Raw genomic sequence first — 25,362 nt, 5'->3', positions numbered from 1 at the left:
CCTCAGAAATTTTTAGTATAGTGGTGCTGTTGGCCATTGTCACCTGAGGCGCCGCGCGTTGCAAGTCATTTTGACTGGTTTTAGATACACTGAAAGCAAGAATAATAGACAAAAAAAATGACACTCATGTTGTAATATCAAAGTTCTTTTTTGGATGCTTCTGTCTAAGTTAATAAAATAAACAACAATGAAAAGTTTAAAGACACATTAATGTTTGATGGACATAGCATTTGCTCTCCTCTTCATAAATGACACACTGTACCTTTAATCCAGTAAGACAGGCAGAGCTTTTCTGTCATGTTCACAATTTTTTCTTTTTAACATTTCTGAGTGGGATTGCATACTGTTTTAAACAATATAACCCCTAATTGTCTTGTTTGAACAAGAGCTAAACTTGGACTGATTTGAATGTCAAATCAGAATAAAATTTATTGCCAATTAAGTTCTCATAAGTAATTTGATCTGGTGTCATTGGTACATAAACAACAATAATAAAAAGAAAACAAACAACAACAACAAAAAAATACTTCTGCAAGAAGTAAATTTGCTCTTTTAAAGATGAAACCCTGGATGGAAAACTTTCTGAATCACTTTTTTCACACTTTGTTTCACTGAGGCTCTGTGGTGAAGATGATGGTTGATTAAAATTGCTTCGCTGCTTTTTTACAGCGTGTAGCGTATGCCGTTCACACTTTTTCCTTCTCTCTCTCTCTCTGCGTGTGTGTGAGCGATCGAGAGACTCGTTACTCTCACACTGTCTTTGCGGCTTATTTGAGCAAACTTTGGAAACATGAAGGCTTTAATCTGTAAAATGTGTCACTAGCTACGAAGGCAGAAGGAGCTCTTTTTATTGGAAGACTTTGATGGAGTTTTTGTTCTTTCACTGAGAGACCACGTGCTGTCTCACTCTGAGCTGCAGTGCTGTGGCTATGCTCGGCTCGGCTGGCTGCCGGTGGTCGAGGGGCGAGCAGGCAGCAGTCCGTTCAGCACAAACAGCCTGGCTGGATAAAAAAAAATATCAGAGCACAGCACAGTATAACGGCGCTGTCATAACAATATAATGGCGCAACGCCGTTGTTCCACTGTCTGGGGAGAACCCTGGCATTTCAAGAAAAACACTTGCTATCTACAGTAAAATTTGGAGGTGGTTCCATCATCCTTCCATCAGTGACAGCATTGAAGATGCAACGTGGCTGGGTCTTCCAGCATGACAATAATCCCAAACACACCGATCGGGCAACGAAGGAGTGGCTCCGTAAAAAGCATTTCAAGGTCTTGGAGTGGCCAAGCCAGTCTCCATACCTCAACCCCATAGAAAATTTGTTGAGGGGGAGTTGAAAGTCCGTGTTGCCCAGCAACAGCCCCAAAACATCACTGCTCTAGAGGAGATCTGTATGGAGGAATGGGCCAAAATACCAGCTACAGTGTGTGCAAACCTGGTGAAGACTTACAGGAAATGTTTGACCTCTGTCATTGCCAACAAAGTTTATGTTACTAAGTATTGCACCATAATTTACAAATAAATTCTTTAAATCCTACAATGTGATTTTCTGGATTTTTTTTCTCATTTTGTCTCTCATAGCTGAAGTGTACCTATGTTGAAAATTGCAGACCTCTCTCATCTTTCTAAGTAAGAGAACTTGCACAATCAGGGACTGATTAAATACTTTTTTACCCCACTGTAAATACCCTGAACCACTCAGTCTCATTCTGTACGCACAATGACAACCATGGGGAAGACTGCTGACTTAACAGTTATCCAGAAGGCACAAAGTGACAGGAGGTGGACAGGATGCCAGTCTGTCGCAGACCGCATATAGACAAACAAACACATTCACACCCACACGCACACCTACGGACAGTTTCCAATCCACCTAAACTGTGTGCCTTTCGATGTGGGAGGAAGCCGCAGCACCTGGAGAGAACCCACGCAAACACGGGCTCCACACAGAAAAGCCACAGGCGGGAATCGAACTCATGACCTTCTTGCTGCGAGGCAACAGTGCTAACCACTAATCCACCGTGCTGCCCTATTTGAAATTTTCACCTTCTGAACTACCTGACAAAGAATGTTGAGCTTTATCATGATATTCTTTTTTGTTTGTTGATGTACAGTTGAAAAGATCCAAAATTGCACTTGGAAAACAACTAAGAAAGTAATTGCATAGAATATTGTGTAAGTGCTAGACAATGTACTGTTTACTTCATATTACTTTCTTGTTGTTTCATTGTTACAAAGCTGCTCCCTTAATAAAGTTGTCACTTCCCTCAGTACCCTCCCTATGTTTTAAGGCATGCTCAAAATATACTACAAGGACTTTTCTGACTGGGAAACTTTAGCCTCAAAAATGGGTAAGCATTTAAGAACAGTAATCAATCAAGAAAAAAATATTTCCAACAACAAACCTCAAAAACTAAAGCCAGAAGATTGGGGTGCATTTCCTGAATACAGCTAAGAAGCTGGAATTTTAGAAAGTCATCAAATGAAGCCTCTGTGACATTCCATCACTGATTTATGAATAGAAATATGACAAAAACTTTAAGGGCTAACTTAAGTCATTTTAATGACAGTGAGGGTGGATTTGTGCTAAAATACTTTATACTGTTTATTCCCACAAAAACAGAATGACAACATATCTGACTGGCATAAATGACATCCCTAGAGTGAAAATGCTGCTTGCTGTTAATTTCATTGCTGTAACATTATAATGCACACAAACCAGTGCTTTCACTTTCACAACTGCCAAAATGAAGTGAATTTTCAAGGAGCCGATATTACCATCGTACTCAGGTCACTTCATCATAAATGGGAGCTCCTACAAATGCCTCTTCAATGCATTCAAAGAAGCCATAGACAGTTGTGGACATAAGATTAATCATATGTTAATTTTCCTTTACAATTATTGAGAGAAGTATGCACCTGTGTACCTTTGGAGGGATCCCCTCCTTGCTTCCGGACATTTCAAAATACTATTTTAGTGCATTCAGTGATAACAGAAGCATTTTACTGTGCTGCTTCCAATTGCCTAATACACTTCGGACATGTAGTCCTTTAGTCTGTGACTGTTTTAACAATCACACTAAACACTGGAATGATTAAAATAATTTTTGGCCCAATTGAAAAGCTGAACCCACAATCAACAACAAAAACAAAAAAGCTTAGAGTTTAAACTATAAGGACATACTGACTGTGTCATTCCAACTCAATTATGGTGGTGTACAGAGGTAAAATGATAAAAAAAAAGCTGCATCACTGTCCAATATTTATGTACTTATGGGTCTGATTGTATGTGATACCTTGACAAAGACTTGGCATATTAAAGGTGACATTTGGTACACAATGTCACCTCAATGAGGTCTTTGACAAGTTTGACATAGGCCCCATTTCAATTCAAATTCTGGCAACCAGGGAGCTGAGTTTCCCTAATCTTGTGTATGTGAAAACTCCACTAGTTCTTTGTGGATCATCAAATTTGCGACTGTAGATCAGCCCTTGTTACGATCTTGCACAAGTTCAAGGTTGGACTGGGCAACACAGGTTAAAGTAACTTTTGCCTTTGGTATCTTTAAAGTTTACAGTAGTGTGACCACAGGGAGCATACCATATAACATAAAGCAAAAGTAACATTTGTTGAAAAACAGAGCAGGTTTAACTTTGAAGTTTTTGAAACTGATATGTTTATTCACCATGAAAGCAACTGATTATATCCATTAACAAGTTATAGAGGAATCAGTCCCACACTTTGGCAAATGGGATGGAACGGAGTCATTAAACACCTGCATTTTACAAGGTACATGCCAGCTTTTGCCAATGACTCCATCCCATCCTGTCTGGTAACACTATAACTCAAAAACAATAAATGCAATGATCTTGCCATCACGTGCATGATGGAAATTAGGAGCAGGTATGGTTAAAGCTCCATCTAACTTGAAATTAGTTTCTTTGGCAGTTTCTTTCATTTTCCAAGCAGGTCTGGTGGCCACCACCACTATATTCTTTTAAACTTTTATACAGACATTAAGTATTCATTGTAACTGACTTAGTACATAGTGTGGGATAAAATGAAATATGTACAGGAGGGCAAATTTTAGGCTGAAAGGTTGTAGCCAAGGTGTATATAAACTTATGTCCACAACTGTATACATACAATCATAGATACACAATCTAGGAGACCTATCCAGCCAGTGTAACATATAAACAGAGGACAGCCTTGCATAAAATGTAATCCACTTCTAAGAATATCAGACTGGATGAATGTTGGATTCAATACTATGTTGCAAAACAGACACAGGGTAATTATATGAATACCCACACCTGCATCCCCCAAAAAATAAATAAATAAAATAAAATAAAAATAAACAAACAGTCATATTACATGAAATGTAGTGAAATGAAGTGCCTATAGCCATGTGTTAAAAACAGTTGTGCTTTACCAGTGAGATGCAGTGTTAACAGACTAACAAGTGTGAAAGGAGCCCAGTGAAGTGTGTACACTCCATCAGCCAGTGTTAGTCAATGTACCAAAGTAGACACATGCCACAGGACATAAACATTATTAACCCATTTCATTGTCAGGGTGTCTCCTCACATACGTTGAGGTTAGAGTAATATAGTGGTTTGCCAGTACTGGCTTGATATACAATGTAGAAAACTGATACAGTGACGTATTGTTAGTCCAGATCTAGAAATGCACCTGAAGGCATACTGAGTATCAGCCAGACTGATCCTGCCAGCACTGCAGAAGTGTTAGAACTCCAGTGTGTGGTGTTTCATGTTGCATTTTGCTTCATTCATGTGCTGTGTAAAAGACAAATAGTGCAAAACTATGGCTGATGTGCATCTTCAACAAGAAAACACTATCAAAATGCAGCCAAGTGCCTTTGAGTGGTTAGTTAACACTAGCAAACACTGATTCAGTGAAAAGTTCCACAAAGACAGACCAACTTTATCAGCATGCTTCGTCAGAAAGTGCTCCATGTTTGCAGCATATTTGATTACATCGGTTAAAAAGTGTGATAAAGAAAACTAAGAGGGTTTATGTCAACTGTTAGCTTACATCACATTAGCTGCTAACACTTAGCAGCTGAATTAAAAAAGAAAAAACAAACAGTAGGCACTGCTGTACATTGGCTTAAGTTCACTTTCATTATGGAAAGAAAACTTCAGAGCCACACACGGGTGAGGTTGATTGCTCCAGAAGTTAACAATAAAGAGATTGCATAGAGTATTACACTAGCATACCAAAAAATTGAACCCAATCAGTTTGATGCAGTGAAGTACTTTTTTTTTTTTTAAATAAACAATTCTTAAAAGGCAATGGTATCAGATCAGTATCAGATATTGGCCAATACCCGGAGTTTTGCTATTGTTTGAGAAAACTGTGATGGGTACATTCCTCAAACATTCCATTGTGATCATCTATGTGTTGAATGCATTCATTCCAAGTTATGCATGTTGTCTGAACACCAAATGATTTGGTGACATAATGTTTCCTTTCTTTCAATTATTCTGAATGAAAATGACCAAATTAAAAGAGACAGCTGTTGATTTGGTTAGTGATGATTTTAAGCTTTTCCATATCAGTCTAACCCATGTCTGCATGCAGACACACAAGCAGATGCCATTCGCTAAGCTCAAAGCTCATGCTACTCACCTCATTGTACTCTGCACAGTTTTTGAAAATCAGGCGCATATCGGAAACAAACTCCTGCGTTGTCTGGTAGAACTGGGAGCTTCGCACCTGCAGTTTTTTCTTCACCTTCTTCAAGTCCATGGGATGCTTGATAATCTTGTAGTAGTCGGGCACCTATATTAAACATGAGACAAATGACACCTGTAATCAGTGGTGGCTGGCCACTAAGGGAGTGAATGCACATTGGCCCTCCCATGAATGTTGTCAATCATTTTAATTAAGGATGTGTATGTTAGATATATTTCGTGTGTTCAATTGTGTATTTCTTTATTTGTTTTCTGTATCTATAGTGGTATTAAAGTAGTTATTTTACTTAGTATTGTAGTCTTAGTTTTCACTCTTATTCTTACTTTTCTTTGTTCCCTGTTGGTATGTGCAGGTAGAACTGGAGTTAACCAGTTTCTACCATTTAGGACAAAGAGAGTTAGGTTACAATTATAAATCGTATGTCTCCCGTTGTTATTGCGCAGGTCTTGAGCAGGGGGTTGGACCTCCTTCAAATGCCCATGGTGGCCAATAAGAAGGATTTTGCGAAATAAGGTCCACCTATGTCACGCATAGTAATTCTATATAAAAACTGTGTTATGTCCACTTTTCAGGGTTCTGTAGGGGTGGATCTCATTTGTGAGAGATGTTCCTGCAGAATCCAGGCCTGAGATTTTTCATCGTGACTTTGAATAAATTTAAAAGTGCAGAACAGTTCGAGTTTGTACTTTGTGAGGGGCAGTGTTACAGAAAGAACCGGGGTGAAATAACATGTAAATGAGGTTTGTTTTATCCCATCCGATCAGAGTCATTTTAATACTGAGCATCTGTAGATACAGAGACCCAATCCTGTACTTGAACTTGTACAGAGCACATTGCAAGGATGTTAAAGTCAATCCAATGTACATGCTTGACAACATGTTTAACAGCTTTGACCAGCATAAAGGGAAACAATGCCACCTTCAACCCAAGCTGGTCCTTCATGTTTTATTTTTTTAAATTACGTAAACAGAATTATTATTACTTTTTAATATGGCTCATCAATTCCTCTTAGTGCAGCACTGTAGCGGTAAAACTAGGGACACCTAGTAACACTGACTGAACATTTTAGCTGTTAAAAATATACTTATTGTCATAATTATACTCACTGCCACATTATTAGTTACTATTATGATGTGGAATGTGAGGGAGCACAGTGGAATAGTGAGTTGCAAGAAGAAGTGGTGGTGAAGGTCAATGAGTTTAAATACTTGGGGTCAACCATCCAAAGGCATGGAGAGTGTAGGGGAGAGGTGAGGAAGAGTGTAAGCAGAGTGGACTGGGTGGAAAAAAGTGGCAGGAGTGATTTGTGATAGAAAAAGTGCAAGAGTGAAGGGAAAAGTTTACAAGATCATAGCGAGACCAGCTGTGTTGCACAGTTTAGCGATAATAAGATGGTGGCAAAGCTGAAGATGCTGTGACTTCAGAGAAGTGAGACTGAGATGGTTTGGACGGACAGAGGAGGGACCCAGGGTATATCAAGAGAAGCATCTTGATATGGCACACCTGTGAGGTGGGATGGATTATCTCAGCAAAGGAGAAGTGCTCACTATCACAGATTTAGACTGGTTTGTGAACAATATTTGAGGGAAATGGTGATATTGTGTATGTGGAAAAAGTTTTAGATCTTTGAGTTCATCTCATACAAAATGGGAGCAAAACCAAAAGTGTTGCGTTTATATTTTTGTTGAGTATATATACTGCTGAAACTTGAGTACCCATTTTCATTCTTTCATGTTTTCCATGGCTGGAATGACAATAAAGAATCCTTGAAACTTTAAAATATTGTACACTATCCTAACCCTTGGTGGTGTACTTTTAAAAAAAAATGTGGAGCCTGCAACCCCAACTACGAATTATACTAACATGTTCAGATGTTTATTTTTAAAGCTCGTGGAAACCACAGATCCAAATACCACTTGTTGAACAAGTGATATTATTCCATAATTTTAGGCACAATTTTTGTTGCGTACCTGTACGAGGAAACCTGATTCACCATGATTTGAACACTATCATATCCATGGTACCACGCACGGTTACAGTACACCTCTAATAGCATCATGTACAGCTCTTGGGTTTTAAAAATCTGCATGGAACAATGTGATGTGCTAAAAACAATGCAGGTGATAAAGTGAACATTTCTGAGCTTTCATCCCCAACACACAGATGTTGGCATATCCATTTAGAAGTTCATATAACAAAGTAACTTTACTGATACAATCCCAGACTGCTTTCAGTCATGTCAGACAAATCTCTTAACAATAATAACAACATTTGTGAAGAATTTCACAGAAAGAAACTGAAATAACCATGTGGCTAAGCAATGGTGGAAGAAAAATGTTTTTATCCTCTGCAGTGATTAATAAACATGAACAGAGAATATACGTACATTACATTTAGATAAAAATGGGTGTATTTTTATCATTTCTAGGACACGTGGGCCTTCATAATTTTTGCATATGCATGGTCTGAGGAAGTTCTAAATTTGTTTACAGAGTATAAACAAATTTAAATAAGAACACACTGATCATTCCCAGATTTGATGCATAAGGCCCATTCTCATTTCTGAGGATTGAATGTCTTTAATTTTGGTGAATACAGCAAAGTTCTTGATGGTGGTTAAGGTCACGATAAGCTAAGAGTGTAGAGAGTTTAGAGTAAGAGGACAGAGTACCAATGTAACTCATGACAAAGTCCCTGAATACATTTTATGCATGTTTAACACTTACAGAACTAGGAACAGGCTCCCTGAAGCCCACACTGAGCTCATGACAGAAGATGTACAGGAGGAGGCGCTCACATCTCTGCATAGATGGGGAAGGGGGGGGGGGAAGACAATTAGCAAAGTCACACAAACCATCGCGTAGTCGATGTGGTTGCGGGGGTTATACTGACCCTTTGGTCCTCAGGACTTAGACCTCGCTCACCCTTAGCACTCCGAATTTCCTCACAATACACTATCTCAGGGCTGGTTAGACTTCGGCAAAATGTGCACAGAAAGTCACCCCTGAGAGGGAGGAGAGAGAGACAGAGAATGTGTTTAACACTTTATGAAGCCATCCATCTGAATCAGAAGCTCAAAGCGCTTTAAAATTCTGTGTAGACACACACAAGGGTGATGCTGTGCAAGGTGCTGAACTGCACACCAGGGGCAACTTGGAATTAAAGACCATGACTAATGGTCCTTCGTGATTTCTGGACCGATGAGGCTTTGAACATTTGCACGCATTTTGGCTCCACACTCTCGCGCACTTCGTCGTGACAATGCCACCCGCTGTGCTCCCAGCTGGATGCCGCGCTTTGCCGTGCTGGATGCTGCGTATATAAAATAGTTATTTCGTAGCAAATGCATCATTTTCTCTCAGAGTTTGGCTGGTGAAAACACCTCTAATCGCTTCCGAAATCAGAGAGGACTGTTACAACTGCAGCTTTTTTTTTTCCCCTCTCTTTCCTGCGCTTCATGAGGTGGAGAACACATGAACAGGTCTAACAGGTAATTTTTTTATGTTTATATTGTAATGGCTAGCTGTAAAAGTATGTTTATGATAGATTTAACATCTCGTTATAATCGATCAGACAAGCTTCGCTTTGATGCAGTGTGCTGACACAATCACTTGCACTAACACTGAGTTTTTTAATTGTTTGTGCAATGTTCACGTGAAGTTCATGTAATTAATGCGCGACAGAGATTTTGAACATTTCAAAATTTTCTTTGCGCACTTGCATGAAGCCGCGCAGTTTACAACGGTTTGTGACAGTTTGCGACAAGTTTACTCTCCTGCATGGCAGAGTGCGTGGATAAAAGTCATGCAAGTGTCAAGGCAGCTTACCCCTAGTCAACTAACAGAATGTTTTGAGTTGGTCTTCTGTTTTTCTGACTTGAGGATGGCAAAATCAAGTGACTCATCACGATGTACAACATGAAATTTATTCCAGAGTTAGACTGACTTACTTGACTTCTGTCAACCAAACAGATATCAACTTGAGCTAATTTTTTTTTTCCTTTCTCTTGCTGGATTTATACAGTATTTGTGCTCAGTACTACATTTGCATTTTACTGTCCCTTAATGTTGTTTACAAGACATACACCTACAGAAACTAGACATCTGTGAGTAAACTCAAAAAAATAACCCATCCCCCCATGCTAGCTGCCTGCATATTGTAAACTGCTCAACCTCTGTACATGTAATTGACAACCAAAAGGTATAAGAAGGAGGAAAAAAACAAACAAACAAACAAACAAAAAAAAAGTTCAGTGATGTTTCCTTGTACACATTACAGTGGAATTATTTTCCTTCATGCACATAAAAGAAAATATGATGTGCTACCACTGTGTGAAGTTGAACTGTAACAAACAAAATAGTTTAACTCCATTTACGAAGCCAATATAAAATATAACACATAAATTATATGTAAAATTCAAAAATTCTCCCCTTAACAGAGGTCAGAAAGGAATTATTTTAGTAAATGCACAGCTTCAGGGTGTGCTGTCACTTTGTGAAATTTCATCAAACTCCATTAAACATGTTAAGAGGAGCTGTTTTAACAAGACTCGTATGGACAGACGGGCGGACGAATACGGTGATTTCTATATAACCCCTCGCACACCACCCAAATAATTTTTTGTAGGGGTATAATAACATTCAACTAGAGATCTGTGAGCAAGCTGAGAAAATGATGCCCCTGCTCTGTCATAAGTGTTGCTTGCATTTATTATGTATCAGTAGTCATGAATCTTTTGTGATGAAATACCTGAAATAAAACTGGTCAACCTCTGTACATCTAATTGCTGAATACAACATTTTAAAGGAAATAGTTAAACAAAATAAAAGATTTTAATTAGTGGAATAGTAAGATGGATTATAACAGAAAGTCCACTTCACTGAAAGTGATCACTTCACACTGATGGAATATTACACTCAGTGTATACTGGCCAGTATAATCTGTTGGAAATCCACATTTTATATGTCATGAATTGATATAAAATGTCTACCTTATTATTTTTAAACGGTGCAATTTGTTGCATTATTAGTGCAAACTGATCAGATGTTCACACTCTATACGTCCAATATTTTACGCTTATATGGTCAATTTATACCTTATTTGTACCTTACTCCAAAGTTTTATTCAAAATTCACAGCATGAGGCCGCCTATGCCTCTCCTCTAACTGTGACCGCCTAGAATTTTAGCTTGCCCGACACAGCTGCAGAGGAAAGCTATTTAGGTACATTTCTCAGTATATCCACTACAGTTCTACAAGTACACTAATTACACCATCCAAAACAGCTTCAAAATAAAACACCGTTTTCAAACACATTCAATAAAATCAGATTACAATCTTTTATAAAGAGAGGGCTTATTGTATGACTGATGTGTTATACTACTTTATCTAGCTAATAAACTGGCAAGTGTTTGTGCAAAAACATGTTGATTTAATTAAGTGGTTAATTTTCACTGGGTAGCATTTCTGCTGTGCTTCTGCTTTTTAAAGGTCATTGTAAATCAGTATTGCTCACTGTCATGCACTGCACATATGGTGCACATGTATAGAACTGTTAAAACGTTTACCTCCAGCTTTGTGTTCAATTCATTTGATAATTTCTCTTTTATTTTACACTTCTTTCCCTATTTTCAGGCATGAGAAGGCGAAATTATGAAAAAAAGTCTGGGGCCCCAGGCCCTTGGCTCAAGATTAAGTGACTAATCCAATAATGCCTTTATTGGGCTGATTCTTATTGGATTTGATCAGATCAGACTTGATCTATTCATCAACAGGGAGTACAGCGGATTTATCAATGCAGCTTTTGAGAAAATCAATGCTTAAAAGCCGCACCCCCAGGAACATCACTGAAGCGGAACACAAGGCTGTTTTTAATGGGCTGCATTCACGATGTGCACGTGCAGCCGCATCCCCTCCACTCAGACTACTGGGATGCATCACACTAAACACAGTTATCACTTTAAAAACAAGTCATCATGACACAAAGTCACATTTATGTAAACATTGCAATTGATGCAAGGTTCACATGCACCATGAACTGTGGGGGTTGTAAAAAGGCAGCACATGACCTGCAGACAAGATGGCTGCGTAGTGTGATTGCTCTTGCAATCACACTATATTATCACACTTTATATATTATCCATCCATCTCGCACTGTAAACTTAACAACCCTTTGCCCCGAGTCTCCGTAAGCCCCGTATACACGATGGCTGAAGGTTTGAGAAGCAAAGTGGGATCTGACCCTCTGAAAGACGATGAAAAGCTGGAGTCATTTAAGCTAGCTGTCTCATCCATGCTAGCTACCACAATGAAAGACCTGCAAAGTTTTAATGAGAAGGAGTTTGCAAAGTTTGAAGAACAGCTGAACAACACAAAAACAGAAGTAACAAAAAACTTAAAATTGAGAAGCTGAAAATGGACCACAAAGAACTTTCCACCCAGCTGGCTAAATCTGAACAATCTTTCCAAATAACATGCCGCAAACTCAAAGCAAACATCGCGGAGCTAGAAGATTGGTCCCGCAGAGATAACGTTCGCATTATCAACCTGCCAGAAAAAGCTGAGATCTGCAACGCAGTGGGCTTTATTTCATCCTTGCTCACTAAATGGTTCCCCACTTTTACTGGTGGGAAAATAGAGGTGATGCGGGCTCATCTCATAGGACCAGAGCGCAGCACCCTGATCTGCAAGATGTGAAAGGGCGCCGCTCATTTTCCCCAAACGATGGAGGGAGTCAGAAAACTCGGCTTCAATCCATTCCTGATTTATCAGGCCACAGTAAAGCTGTCACGTGGATCAGAACTGCACATCGTTGGGACCCAGGCAGAGGCTGAGGACTTCCTCAGTGCCCAAATTAAGGAATCTGATGTCTGACATTCTGAACTATGGATAAGTACTGCATGGATAAAATCCCAAAAGGCTCTATTATAGTTGAATTACTAGTAATTCAAAATTCATAGTTTCATCTGCCTCCAGATGAAGGTCCTTGATCTTGTTCACAAAATCTTGTGTGTTCACATGGTGGTCTGAGTTACCCACTAGAGGAGCCAAAATCCACTTGAGGTGCTTGGCCAAATTGTAAATGATGGAGTCTGTGCTACATACAATAGGCCTGAGTGGCAAGTCCTGTTTGTGGATTTTGGGCAGCCCATAGATGCATGGAGTGGCGTCTCCAGGGTACAGTCTGTAGTACGCCTGCCTGTCGATGAATAGGATTACTTGTGGATGGTTCTTCAGCGTTTTAAATTGGGTCCAACTTTTATTAATTTATTTAAACTACTAATATACAATAATCCATCCACAATGATAAACACAAATGGCATAATATCAAACAAATTTAATTTATCATGCTCGTGCTGATAAGGCCTTTTGTTTTTATTTTGTCACGAGACCCCTTGCACAAAAAAATTCGTCAACACCCAGATATTCCCCCATCACTTTTCACAACACCTCACATTCCATACCGCTGTATGCCGATGACATATTATTTTTTGATAGAGTAGCCACATCATTACCACATATTTTAGATACCTTTCACAAATTTAGCTCTCTATCCGGTTATAAAATCGATTGGACAAAAACTACACTTGTTCCTCTAAACTCTAAATTGAGTCTGAGCTCATTACCTCAGCACATTCCAGTGGTAAAAAATTCAAATACTTAGGGGTGGATATTTTTTCTTCACTGACTAATACAGCGAATAAGAATTTTCAGGGCATCTATAATAAAATTGAAGCAGATTTAAATAGATAGTCTCACCTGCCAAAATCATCACAAGCTTGTGTGTCAATTGTTAAAATGGACATTTTACCACACATACATTTCTTTTCTTCGATGTTACCCTTACCACACCCAACTGATTATTGGAAAAAGTCCATTCTTTGATTTCTAAAATGATTTAGGGAGGTAAACAGCCCATGTGAAGCTAATGACACTCCAAAGTCACAAAATGGAGGGTGGTCTTTCCGTGCCTAACTTTAAATATTACTTTTGGTCATTTGTATTGAGACCACTCAAAGACTGGGTTAACCCAAATTCTGATCCCTGTTGGAAACCAACAGAAAAGAACCAGGCATCCCCACACAGATTGGGGGCTCTGATATACTCTGTTCCTTTGAAATGAGCTGGTCCCATAATGACTTTCCTCTTATAAACATGGGTTACTACTGAGAAGGAATCTAAAAGCACTGTTTAATAACTATTCCCTACTCACTGGGGAGCTTCGTGACAGGCTTCGTGACTTTAATGATTTGAGAATTTTTGTACTTTCAACTACAGTCATCCATGAAAGCATATGGAGTGCCATGGAATTCTCTTACTACCCGCCCTTTCAACTCCATTTTAGACAATGCATGGAACTACCAATGGCAAGAATGCATGGTTCTGGAGCTGACATAATCCTAGGATGGGAAATAATGGCAGATAAGATGAAGGTGAAAGTGTGATCTTTCATGTCCTGCTGGAGTCTTGTAGAGATCCAGATGTGAGGGGTGAGGTGGGGAGGGTGTCACCACTGGGTCCTTTCTTTTCTCTTTATTTATGATGACAATTTAATTGCATTGTTGCCTGACTGATGCACCCGTCTGTTACTTTAAGACAATAAAAAGTTGTTCACAAAAAAACAAACAAAAAAAAAACAAGAACCGTGGGGGTGATCAACGGTGATCTGTTACATTACTGAGCACTGAGTGCTGTAGTGTAACCAGCAGGAGACCACAGATGTGTTCAATGAATTTGTTGACACCCCATATTTACTGAATATTTTTTCTGGTGTCTTGTTTTTGCACTTTGTAGACGGTCCCTACGCTTCTGTATTTCCGCCGCCTGCTCGTTCATGTCAATATTATTTTTCCAGCTCAGAGGATGGCAGGTTGTAGCTTGTTGTCTACCTTTCTGAGGTTAGAAACTAGTATTGTTTGTTTTTCTACGTTTCTCTTAAGATTATTGAGCCCTTTACCGGAGGAGGAGGTTTCTGTCCTCTGTGAGTTTGACACCTTCCGTACCGTTTTGACAGGTGGGGCATCCCAGTCAAACTCCTCACCTGACACTGTCACCAGCTGTAGTGACCCCCCGCCAAAAATGAAAAAAAAAAAATCATTTTGCGGTGATAGGGGTTGCGATCAAGATTTCCTGCAGTAAATGATCTGTAAACTGAAATCCATCAACAACTTACACTGAAAAAATATATATATTATGAATAATATTCACATTTTGCGAGACCTGCATTCACGTTTTGTGAGACCCACGTTCACGTTTTGGGAGATATTTTTCGGTATTCACGTTTTGCAATTAAGGGTTTATGGATAATCTGCAGCTGATTTGTGTTTTGGGGATTAACAGCTTTCTGTGCCCATGCAAGCGATCTGGGGGATTTTTCTGACTGGTAAAAATTGTGTCAATGGCCGCATTTATGAAATCGTCAATGAAGGATGAATTCTTCTTAAATGCCGACTTTCGGAGGCGGATATTTCAGTCGTAAGAGCTCCTTATTTTCATTGATAACCATCAATCCTTAGTTTATAGCACAGTCTATCTTCCCAGCTGTATTTTATCAGTGAATTTTCTCTGCCTTTAATATCAAATTAAGCGACGCCAGCAGCCAAAGCCTAACCTAACCTGTGTGAGACTAACTTCGCTTGTGTGCTGCAATCTCTGCTCTTGCTTTGGATTGCAGCACACACTTTGACATTCTGTCCATGTGGTACATTTCTGTTTCACCCAATATATAGACGTTTGAGTGCTGAGGACCCCACTGGCAAGAGAAGGCCAAGAGAACCCAGGACCAGGAAGTCCAGGACCCAAGGCAGTTCCGTGGTGTCATGAATGTGGTGAGGCGCAGCAAAAGTGCATGCTACCAGACTTGACTGGCTAAAATATAGCAATATGAGCAGAGCAAGTCCTGCTCTCATCTCAAGGCCGCTCCAATGTGAAGCCCAGTATCCCCTGCAATTTCTTTTGCTTTTATCATGCATATATTATGCTTTTATCGAATCTTCTTCACAGACTAAGGTTAATTATGGAGTTCCAAAAGGTTCTGTGCTAGGACCAATTTTATTCACTTTATACATGTTTCCCTTAGGCAGTATTATTAGACGGCATTGCTTAAATTTTCATTGTTACGCAGATGATACCCAGCTTTATCTATCCATGAAGCCAGAGGACACACACCAATTAGCTAAACTGCAGGATTGTCTTACAGACAAAGACATGGATGACCTCTAATTTCCTGCTTTTAAACTCAGATAAAACTGAAGTTATTGTACTTGGCCCCATAAATCTTAGAAACGGTGTCTAACCAGATCCTTACTCTGGATGGCATTACCCTGACCTCTAGTAATACTGTGAGAAATCTTGGAGTCATTTTTGATCAGGATGTCATTCAATGCGCATATTAAACAAATATGTAGGACTGCTTTTTTGCATTTGCACAATATCTCTAAAATTAGAAAGGTCTTGTCTCAGAGTGATGCTGAAAAACTAATTCATGCATTTATTTCCTCTAGGCTGGACTATTGTAATTCATTATTATCAGGTTGTCCTAAAAGTTCCCTGAAAAGCCTTCAGTTAATTCAAAATGCTGCAGCTAGAGTGCTAACAGGGACTAGAAGGAGAGAGCATATCTCACCCATATTGGCCTCTCTTCATTGGCTTCCTGTTAATTCTAGAATAGAATTTAAAATTCTTCTTCTTACTTATAAGGTTTTGAATAATCAGGTCCCATCTTATCTTAGGGACCTCATAGTACCATATCACCCCAATAGAGCGCTTCGCTCTCAGACTGCAGGCTTACTTGTAGTTCCTAGGGTTTGTAAGAGTAGAATGGGAGGCAGAGCCTTCAGCTTTCAGGCTCCTCTCCTGTGGAACCAGCTCCCAATTCAGATCAGGGAGACAGACACCCTCTCTACTTTTAAGATTAGGCTTAAAACATTGCTTTTTGCTAAAGCTTATAGTTAGGGCTGGATCAGGTGACCCTGAACCATCCCTTAGTTATGCTGCTATAGACTTAGACTGCTGGGGGGTTCCCATGATGCACTGTTTCTTTCTCTTTTTGCTCTGTATGCACCACTCTGCATTTAATCATTAGTGATTGATCTCTGCTCCCCTCCACAGCATGTCTTTTTCCTGGTTCTCTCCCTCAGCCCCAACCAGTCCCAGCAGAAGACTGCCCCTCCCTGAGCCTGGTTCTGCTGGAGGTTTGTTCCTGTTAAAAGGGAGTTTTTCCTTCCCACTGTTGCCAAGTGCTTGCTCACAGGGGGTCGTTTTGACCGTTGGGGTTTTTCCGTAATTATTGTATGGCCTTGCCTTACAATATAAGGCGCCTTGGGGCAACTGTTTGTTGTGATTTGGCGCTATATAAATAAAATTGATTTGATATGATCATTATTATTTTTAAGCATATGTAGCACAGATGCTCTAAAATAGTACTGAGGTCATGTTCAGTTCCACTGCTGTCGGTCATACTGGCCACTTACTTGGGGAAGATTTTGATGGTGGGTACATGGCATTTCATGTGGAACACTTTGGGACATCGATCACAGCACAGCAGATCACCTCCATTGATGCACACTGCACACCAGTCTTCATTGGGATCGTCCTCCTTCTCACCAGGATTGGCATTTCCAGCTAAAGTACCACCCTCACTGGACCCCACCCTTTTGTCCATGTTACCGTTAGTGAGAGGAGCCCCTGTAGTGCTGCAAGTTCCTGGGAACGAGGTAGAGGAAGAAGAGGACATGGTGGCAGACCTGGAGCCATTTAACCCAGAACAAGGTGTCTCAGACTGAGGCTCAGTCTTGATGCGTTCCCCGAGAGACTTCAGAGCATCCTGGCCTCTGGATACGATTCCCAATACAGGATGTGGGCTGTTCTCAGGACTACCCATCTAGGGGGGAAAAAAAACACACACGCACATCAGAGGATCAGAACCAGCTGGAGACCCCTAATGCTGGACTGTGCTAAACCAGAAAATAGAACATTGCAGTAGTCCCGTGTAGAAGAGACAAACACATGAATCAGGGTCTCCTGTGGAACCCCAAATTTCATGCCACTAAAGTTAGAGGTAGTGCTATTGTAGAAAACACACTGATAACGACTGGTCAGATATGATGTCAACCAAACAAGGGCACTCCCAGTAATCCCAAAATGTTTCTCCAGCCTATCGAGTAGAATATGAACAAAACATCACACAACAAGGCCTTAATTCAAGATGGCAAGGGTGACTTCCACAAAAGCAAAATTCTCCAGCAAGTGAGCAGAGAGGTAAAGGCAATGACACTCGGCTAAGTCACAGACATTAACATTGCCAGCGAGTGCAGCCAAAATTGGCTATGTGGGGCAAAGGACAGATTTTCAAAACCAAAATCTTTGAATTTGTATAAAAAAAAGCTATGCTAGTAGTTGGACAATTTTGGGCACACAACCAAAACATGTGAGTCAAATCATAGGGGGTGCTACAACCCCAATTCCAATGAAGTTGGGACATTGTGTAAAATGCAAATAAAAACAGAATACAATGATTTGCAAATCCTCTTCAACCTATATTCAATTGAATACACCACAAAGACAAGATATTTAATGTTCAAACTGATAAACTTTATTGTTTTTGTGCAAATATTTGCTCATTTTGAAATGGATACCTGCAACACATTTCAAAAAAGCTGGGACAGTGGTATGTTTACCACTGTGTTACATCACCTTTCCTTCTAACAACACTCAATAAGCATTTAGGAACTGAGGACACTAATTGTTGAAGCTTTGTAGGCGGAATTCTTTCCCATTCTTGCTTGATGTACGACTTCAGTTGTTCTACAGTCCTGGGTCTCCATTGTCGTATTTTGTGCTTCATAATGCACCACACATTTTCAATGGGTGACAGGTCTGGACTGCAGGCAGGCCAGTCTAGTACTCGCACTCTTACTACGAAGCCACGCTGTTGTAACACGTGCAGAATGTGGCTTGGCATTGTTTTGCTAAAATAAGCAGAGACGTCCCTGAAAAAGACGTTGCTTGGATGGCAGCATATGTTGCTCCAAAACCTGGTAACAACGCTGGTAACAATCTGGGTGGTCTTTTTCCTCTTTTGTCCGGAGGACACAACATCCATGATTTCCAAAAACAATTTGAAATGTGGACTCATCAGACCACAGCACACTTTTCCACTTTGTGCCTGTCCATTTCAAATGAGCTCGGGCCCAGAGAAGGCGGCAGCATTTCTGGATGTTGTTGATGTGTGGCTTTCGCTTTGCATGGTAGAGTTTTAACTTCCACTTGTAGATGTAGCGAAGAACTGTGTTAACTGACAATGGTTTTCTGAAATGTTCCTGAGCCCACGTATTAAGATCCTTTACACAATGATGTCAGTTTTTAATGCAGTGCCACCTGAGGGATCGAAGATCGCGGGCATTCAATGTTGGTTTTCGCCCTTGCCTCTTACATGTAGAAAGTTCTCCAGATTCTCTGAATCTTCTGATTATATTATGGACTGTAGATGATGGAATCCCTAAATTCCTTGCAACTGAATGTTGAGAAACATTGTTCTTAAACTGCTGGACTATTTTTTTCACGCTGTTGTTCACAAAGTGGGGATCCTCACCCCATCTTTGCTTGTGAACGGCTGAGCCTTTTGGGGATGCTCCTTTTATACCCAATCATGACACTCACCTGTTTCCAATTAACCTGTGGAATGTTCCAAACAGGTGTTCTTTGAGCATTCATCAACTTTCCCAGTCTTTTGTTGCCCCTGTCCAGCTTTTTTGAAATGTGTTGCAGGCATAAATTTTAAAATTAGAAAATATTTACACAAAAACAAAAAAGTCTGAGTTTGAACATTAAATATCTTGTCTTTGTAGTGTACTCAATTGAATATAGGTTCAAGAGGATTTGCAAATCACTGTATTGTTTTTATTTACATTTCACACAACGTCCCAACTTCATTGGAATTGGGGTTGTAATTCTCCACACTGTCCTCTTCCAATTTTTGAGGCTTGCTTTCAGTTGAATCTTGTTCCAGAACTAGGCTGTTTTGGTATTTTGTGTGTACAACCAAAATGCAACTTTTGTGAAACAATTTCTTCTTCTGTTTGTATACAGCGCAAGGTTTATGTGCATGTGCTCCACCATCTTCATTTTTTGTGAGAGTGTATATACATATATATGACAGCATTTTCAGTAGTTTTCAGTGGTTTTTTGTGTACGCAAATATATCTTGAAATGGTGCCATGTTTACAGAACATTTCTTGCATTTTTAAGCACAACTTAGTTTTGTTTACTCAGCAGGTTTTGCTGTTTGTTAAAGATGTTTATTCATATTTGCTTGAAATAAGCATGACTGCTAATTGTATTTTATCTCTGCACCCCGATGATCACCAACGATATGAGGAAAAGCTCAAAGTAGTGACTCCCTCATGATTGCTCATATAATGAACGCTTTAAGCACGACCTGACTGGGTTCTAAATCCATGCAGAAAGAAAATGAGCGCCGTTAGGAAGCCCCCCCCCCCCGCATTTATTTAAAACAAAAATGGCAGATTGTGTTTCGTGTCATTTCCACTGTCATGAAACTGTATGGAATCCTGATTTTTTTTAATATATGTCGCACAATAAGCCACAGGACCTCTCAAACTTATACTCAGGAAAATCTGCTACTTGTGGTGTCAGAAAATGGAGTGACTGTGTAATGGAGTGGAGTGACTGGCTGGGCAGTGGTGGTGGCCAAGCTGTTTGTGCATTTGTTTCCAGTGTGGAAGGTTCCTGGTTCAAAGAAGGTTCCTGGTCCAGTGTAAAACTTGAGCCAAATCAACATGCAGATCCACCTTGGATCTAGGGTGGTGACCGTAAGTGGAAGCTAAAGGGACTTTACTTTTTGTGCATAAACATAGCTGTATTTCCTTTGTGGTTAATGTAATTTGTTTTAATAAAGCCATTTGTATGAACACTGGACACCTACACTACAAGCACACACTGGTTGCTTAATTTTGAATCCATTATGGTGGCGTGCAGAGGCAAAATTACCCAGAGTGTCACTGTCCAAATACTTATGCATCCAATAAAGTAGCCTGGCAAATCAGTGCGCCATTAGAAAAATTCATATCAAACTGACCATGCAGGCACTCCTCCCTGCATCTTTGCCTTGCTCTGTCTTCAGTGAAGATGCTGGGCAGCTATAGTTGTCATCAGCTCCGGGTTCCTGTTTCACCCTCACGTGGTCCGCTGAAGCTCCACCACCATGTCCTGCCCTTCCTGCAGAGCTACAGCTTAAACACACATACAGAGAATATTGACACTGGTAAAATGGATACACGTCAACTCAATCCTTCGTCAGAAGAAGGGCTGGTTGCCCAAAATGTTACATTTATCTTTTGTTAAATCATTTTTTTTTTTGTATCGGAGCGCTGTGGCTGTGCGAATCATTTGGTTCTCTCTTTGGTATATTTTTTTTGGTCCTGCATGCCTTTTTATGTGTTGTGGATGTGCGTGTCTTCATTGCATCACTTGAATTTAAAGTCGGCAATGAATATCTTCATGAACACATCTGAAAGATAAAAGAACTGGGAAAAGCGTACTGCATCTTGTACCAACAGGATGTTAAGTGTGGTAAGAATTTTTCTCTCACTGGAAAACAGACATTGTGCTGTTCAAACAGGATTTAACACAAGAATATAAGTTTTTTTTTTATTTTATTTATATAGACCTTTTCTTTCATTGAAAAAAAAAATGTGGCTTTTAATGGATTTATAGGAATTCACACAAGAATATAAGTGACATTTATTAATGTAGACTTTTCTTTCATTGGAAAAAAGACATTATGCCTTTTAATGGATTTACAGGAATTCACACGTGACTTTTTTTACTATAAAGTTCATTATTGATATTTTTCATGATTTTAAAAATATTATACAAGCTTTAGCTGTGTTTTTTTGAAATGCTTTAACAGTCTTTTCAGTCTTCATGAATTTCATGTAGTTTAACTCTTCTGAGTTAATGCATAATTTGGTTTACAATTAAAAATAAAATCATTACAGGTTCTACTTCCATGTCATAATCTGTTATTTCAACATTATTTGAGATTTTTTTCTTCTAGGAAATGTTGAAAATGTATCATTAGATACAAAATATATTTGGATTTTGGGGCCCCGCGGGCCCCAGGCCCCCTGCAAATTTTCCTCAGATTCTACAATTTTCATTTCACAGCCCTGTATGTTGCTTGTAAACGTCACAAGTGAAAAGCTTTTATTTGACTGGATAAATGCCATCACATCTCACCTGCCTCTGCTGCCCGTGCTGGAAGTGCTAGAAGGTCGTGCTGGCGTATGGGCATTAGATACACCTGTTAATAGAAAACAGAGTAAAATGCTGATGTGAGGAAAAGCTCCCGAAAGTTTCAAGTTCGTGTAAAGAAAAACATACACCTTATCTACAAAGTAGAAAAATCAACGCTGTTTAGAAGCAAGAACATAATGAAAAATGAAAACTTCCAACAAATTCTGAATGATGAAAGTGTACCTGTGTTGGAAAAATAAGCCAATGACTATATTCTCTGAGAACAGAGTAACTGATAGCTATAATCTGAAATTTGAACTTGAACAATAACAGCATGAAAGAACAATTATTCATTAGATAATAAAAATCACAATTTTAACAAGTTTGATTGAAAACATAAAACTATGGTTGGACAGTAGCTTACATTAACAGTGTTTGAATGAACTGTAAGAGACGATGCTCTACATGTGCTCTTTGATTTTAGGTGTTTGCACGCAGCCAATGATGGTCTTAGAGTGAAAAACAAATGTCACTCTATTTTTGATGCCCATCATTGTAAAAGGATCTTGGCCAGTGCATGAACATCTTTTGCTTAAAAAGCAAAATTTAAATGGCTGAGAAATCATCAACAATCTGCACACGCTGTAGTTTCCAATTATTCAAGGTTTCCTTACCCAGCAGCTTGTCCTATCAGCGTGTGATGCCCACGTTATCGTTAGCTTGTCCTGTCAGCATGTGACACCTACATTATCGTTAGCTTGTCCTGTCAGTGTGCGATGCTTAGGGATGGATGCAAAAACCTGATATTAAACAGGCCAAATTATGAGCAACTGGAGTATCAATAACCTCTGTCCTTTAATAGTACTGTTTTACGGTACAGGAGAAACTAAGGAAATAAATTTAAAGTGCTCTCTATCTCTCTCTCTCCCTGTTGTTTGGAGCCTGTGTGTGCAGAGTACATAGACAGGTCTTCTAGTCACACGTCACATCTCGTCTCTTTCTCTCACTGGGAGCTTTTTTGTGTGTGTGTGTCCGTGTGACTGCAGCGTTCCTGTGAGCTACATGTTTAGTTCTGTGGCTCTTGAGAGAAATTCTAACTCAAAAACAGCAGCTGTGCCAGTTACAACTGAATAATTAATTGTTTTAAAAATCTAAATGTGCAGTTTAGAAAATTCAATGTGACTAATAATGATATTAATGGTCATTTCTGAACTGTGAAAACTACAAAACTGCTTTGCAAACATGACTACTGAAGGATCCTAGATTCTGGAGAAGGCTAAGGGGATGTCCATGTTTCACACGGTTGCAGCAGGGTGACGTTATTTTGGAGATGTGGGGATGGATCAGCTAGGTGGTGTTAAGGATGATGCAAAGCAGGCAGCACCAGCGCACGCTTCCGGAATTGACTTGTGAATATCGGCAGTCCGTCTCTGCAGCCTATGTTTATTTTCAGAAAGCTTTTGACAGTAGTGACAGTCATGTCACTGGGTCCTTTGTCTTTGAGGTCAAGAAACACCTGGGAAGAGCTTATAGAGTCAAAAAGTTCTAAACAGAGGTGTTTGGCAATACCAGTACCTATGCAGGAGAGCAACAGTCCAAGACTTTCTGGAGTTGCACCATTCTGTCTTTCTGTATGGTTGTGTTCAAATCCCAGCCTGGCCTGAAAATCACTAAGGGCCCTTGGGCAAGGTCTTTAATCCCCAAGTTGCTCCCGGTGTGTAGTGAGTACTTTACATGGCAGCACCCTGACATCGGGGTAAATGTGAGGCATTATTTTAAAGTGCTTGGTGCAAATGGAAAAGCACTATATAAATGCAGTCCATTGTACCATTTACCATTTGTGAGACTTAGACGCTAACCAGTGACCTAAGGTGATGACTAGATGCCTTAGGTGCTAGGTCTGTTTAGAGGATCCTTGTGTACAAGTGGCAAGATGTTGTGTCAAAATACCGGTTGCTTGAACAGAGGTCACCAACCTTTCTCCTGAGTGCTCCTAATCTTCATGTTTTCCCACTCTCCCTGCCCCACCTACTGCTAAATAACTAAGTCAATTGTGCTCAGTCAATCAAAAGACTGGAAACACTGAACTTAACTAAACTTAGCTGTGGTTGCAGCAGTTGTACATGGAAAAAAGGAGCTCTCCAGCAGCAGGGCTGGTGATCCCCGATTTCAAGAGAGTCAGGTGGGGTTTATCACTTGTATAGTGAAGGAAACGCAGCTCCATTTCAGCCAGGTAGTGGACTTCTGTGAACCAGCATCAAAGTACGTCAATTTTAATGACTCCAGAAAAAGGCCAGCTGACTGCAGCAGATAGAAATTCAGAAAGTATTCAGAGCGCTGCACTTTTTCTACAGTTTTTAATGTAACAGCCTTATTCCAAAATGGATGAAATTCATTTTTTCCTGCACAGAGTACCCCATAATGACAACACAAAAGAAGTTTTTTATGAGATTTTGGCAAATTTATATATATATATATATATATATATATATATATATAAACCCCCACAAAGAAATCACATGTATGTAAGTATTCACAGCCTTTACCATGAAGTTCAAACTTGAGCTCAGCTGCATCCTGTTTCCAATGATTATCATTGGGATGTTTCTACAGCTTCACTCGAGTCCACATGGGGTAAATTCAGTTGATTAGACATGATTTGGAAAGGCATACACCTTCATACAAGGTCCCACAGTTGTCAGTACATGTCAGAGCACAAACCAAGCATGAAGTCAAAGGAATTGTCTGTGGACCTCCGAGACAGGATTGTCTCCAGGCACAAGTCTGGGAAAGGGTACAGAAACATTTCTGCTGCTTTGAAGGTCCCTACGAGCACAGTGGCCTCCACCATCTGTAAATGGAAGACATTCGGATCCACCAGGACTCTTCCTAAAGCTGGCTGGCTGTCTAAACTGAGTGAACGGGTAGAAGGGCCTTCATCAGGGAGGTGACCAAGAACCCGATGGTCACTCTGTCACATCATTCCTCTGTGAAGAGAGTTGAACCTTCCAGAAGGACAACCCTCTCTGCGGCAATCCACCAATCAGGCCTGTATGGTAGAGTGGCCAAATTGGAGCCACTCATTAGTCAAAGGCACATGGCAGCCCACCTACAATTTGCCAAAAGGTACCTGAAGGACTCTCATACCATGAGAAACAAAAATTGTCAGGTCTGATGAGACAAAGATTGAACACTCTGGCATGAATGCCAGGCGTCATGTTTGGAGGAAAGCAGGCACCATCCCTATAGTGAAGCATGGTGGTGGCAGCAGCATGCTGTGGGGAAGTTTTTAAGCAGCAGGAACTGGGGCACTAGTCAGGATTGAGGGAAAGATGAAACCAGCAATGTACAGAGACATCCTGGATGAAAACCTGCTACAGAGTGCT

The 25,362-nt window shown here is 39.9% G+C and overlaps 1 protein-coding gene and 1 long non-coding RNA gene across 12 annotated transcripts in view; one reads left to right on the top strand and one right to left on the bottom strand.

Annotated features, from left to right (window-relative positions):
- The window catches only part of trim33 (tripartite motif containing 33), a 204,632-nt gene that overhangs the window by 11,882 nt on the left and 167,388 nt on the right, over nt 1-25,362 (bottom strand). For 5 of the 11 annotated variants that reach the window (XM_034171970.1, XM_034171976.1, XM_034171971.1 and 2 more), the window contains 6 exons: nt 21,980-22,046; nt 20,817-20,970; nt 17,191-17,600; nt 8,613-8,724; nt 8,447-8,521; nt 5,655-5,807 (listed from right to left, as the gene is read on the bottom strand). In XM_034171970.1, the coding sequence (XP_034027861.1) occupies nt 5,655-5,807; nt 8,447-8,521; nt 8,613-8,724; nt 17,191-17,600; nt 20,817-20,970; nt 21,980-22,046 (971 nt within the window). The remainder of the gene's footprint in view (nt 1-5,654; nt 5,808-8,446; nt 8,522-8,612; nt 8,725-17,190; nt 17,601-20,816; nt 20,971-21,979; nt 22,047-25,362) is intronic. The other 6 variants (XM_034171972.1, XM_034171973.1, XM_034171979.1 and 3 more) reach the window with 3 other exon arrangements.
- LOC117512034 lies at nt 464-20,166 on the top strand. The gene is made up of 3 exons (XR_004561188.1): nt 464-474; nt 3,643-3,647; nt 19,991-20,166. It is a non-coding gene; the product is annotated as an uncharacterized LOC117512034 (long non-coding RNA).

The sequence above is a fragment of the Thalassophryne amazonica genome, chromosome 6 (genome assembly GCF_902500255.1).
Source record: "Thalassophryne amazonica chromosome 6, fThaAma1.1, whole genome shotgun sequence".
Lineage (NCBI taxonomy): Eukaryota > Metazoa > Chordata > Actinopteri > Batrachoidiformes > Batrachoididae > Thalassophryne > Thalassophryne amazonica.
Note: the sequence above shows the minus strand (reverse complement) of the source record. Positions and strands in the feature narration are given on the sequence as shown.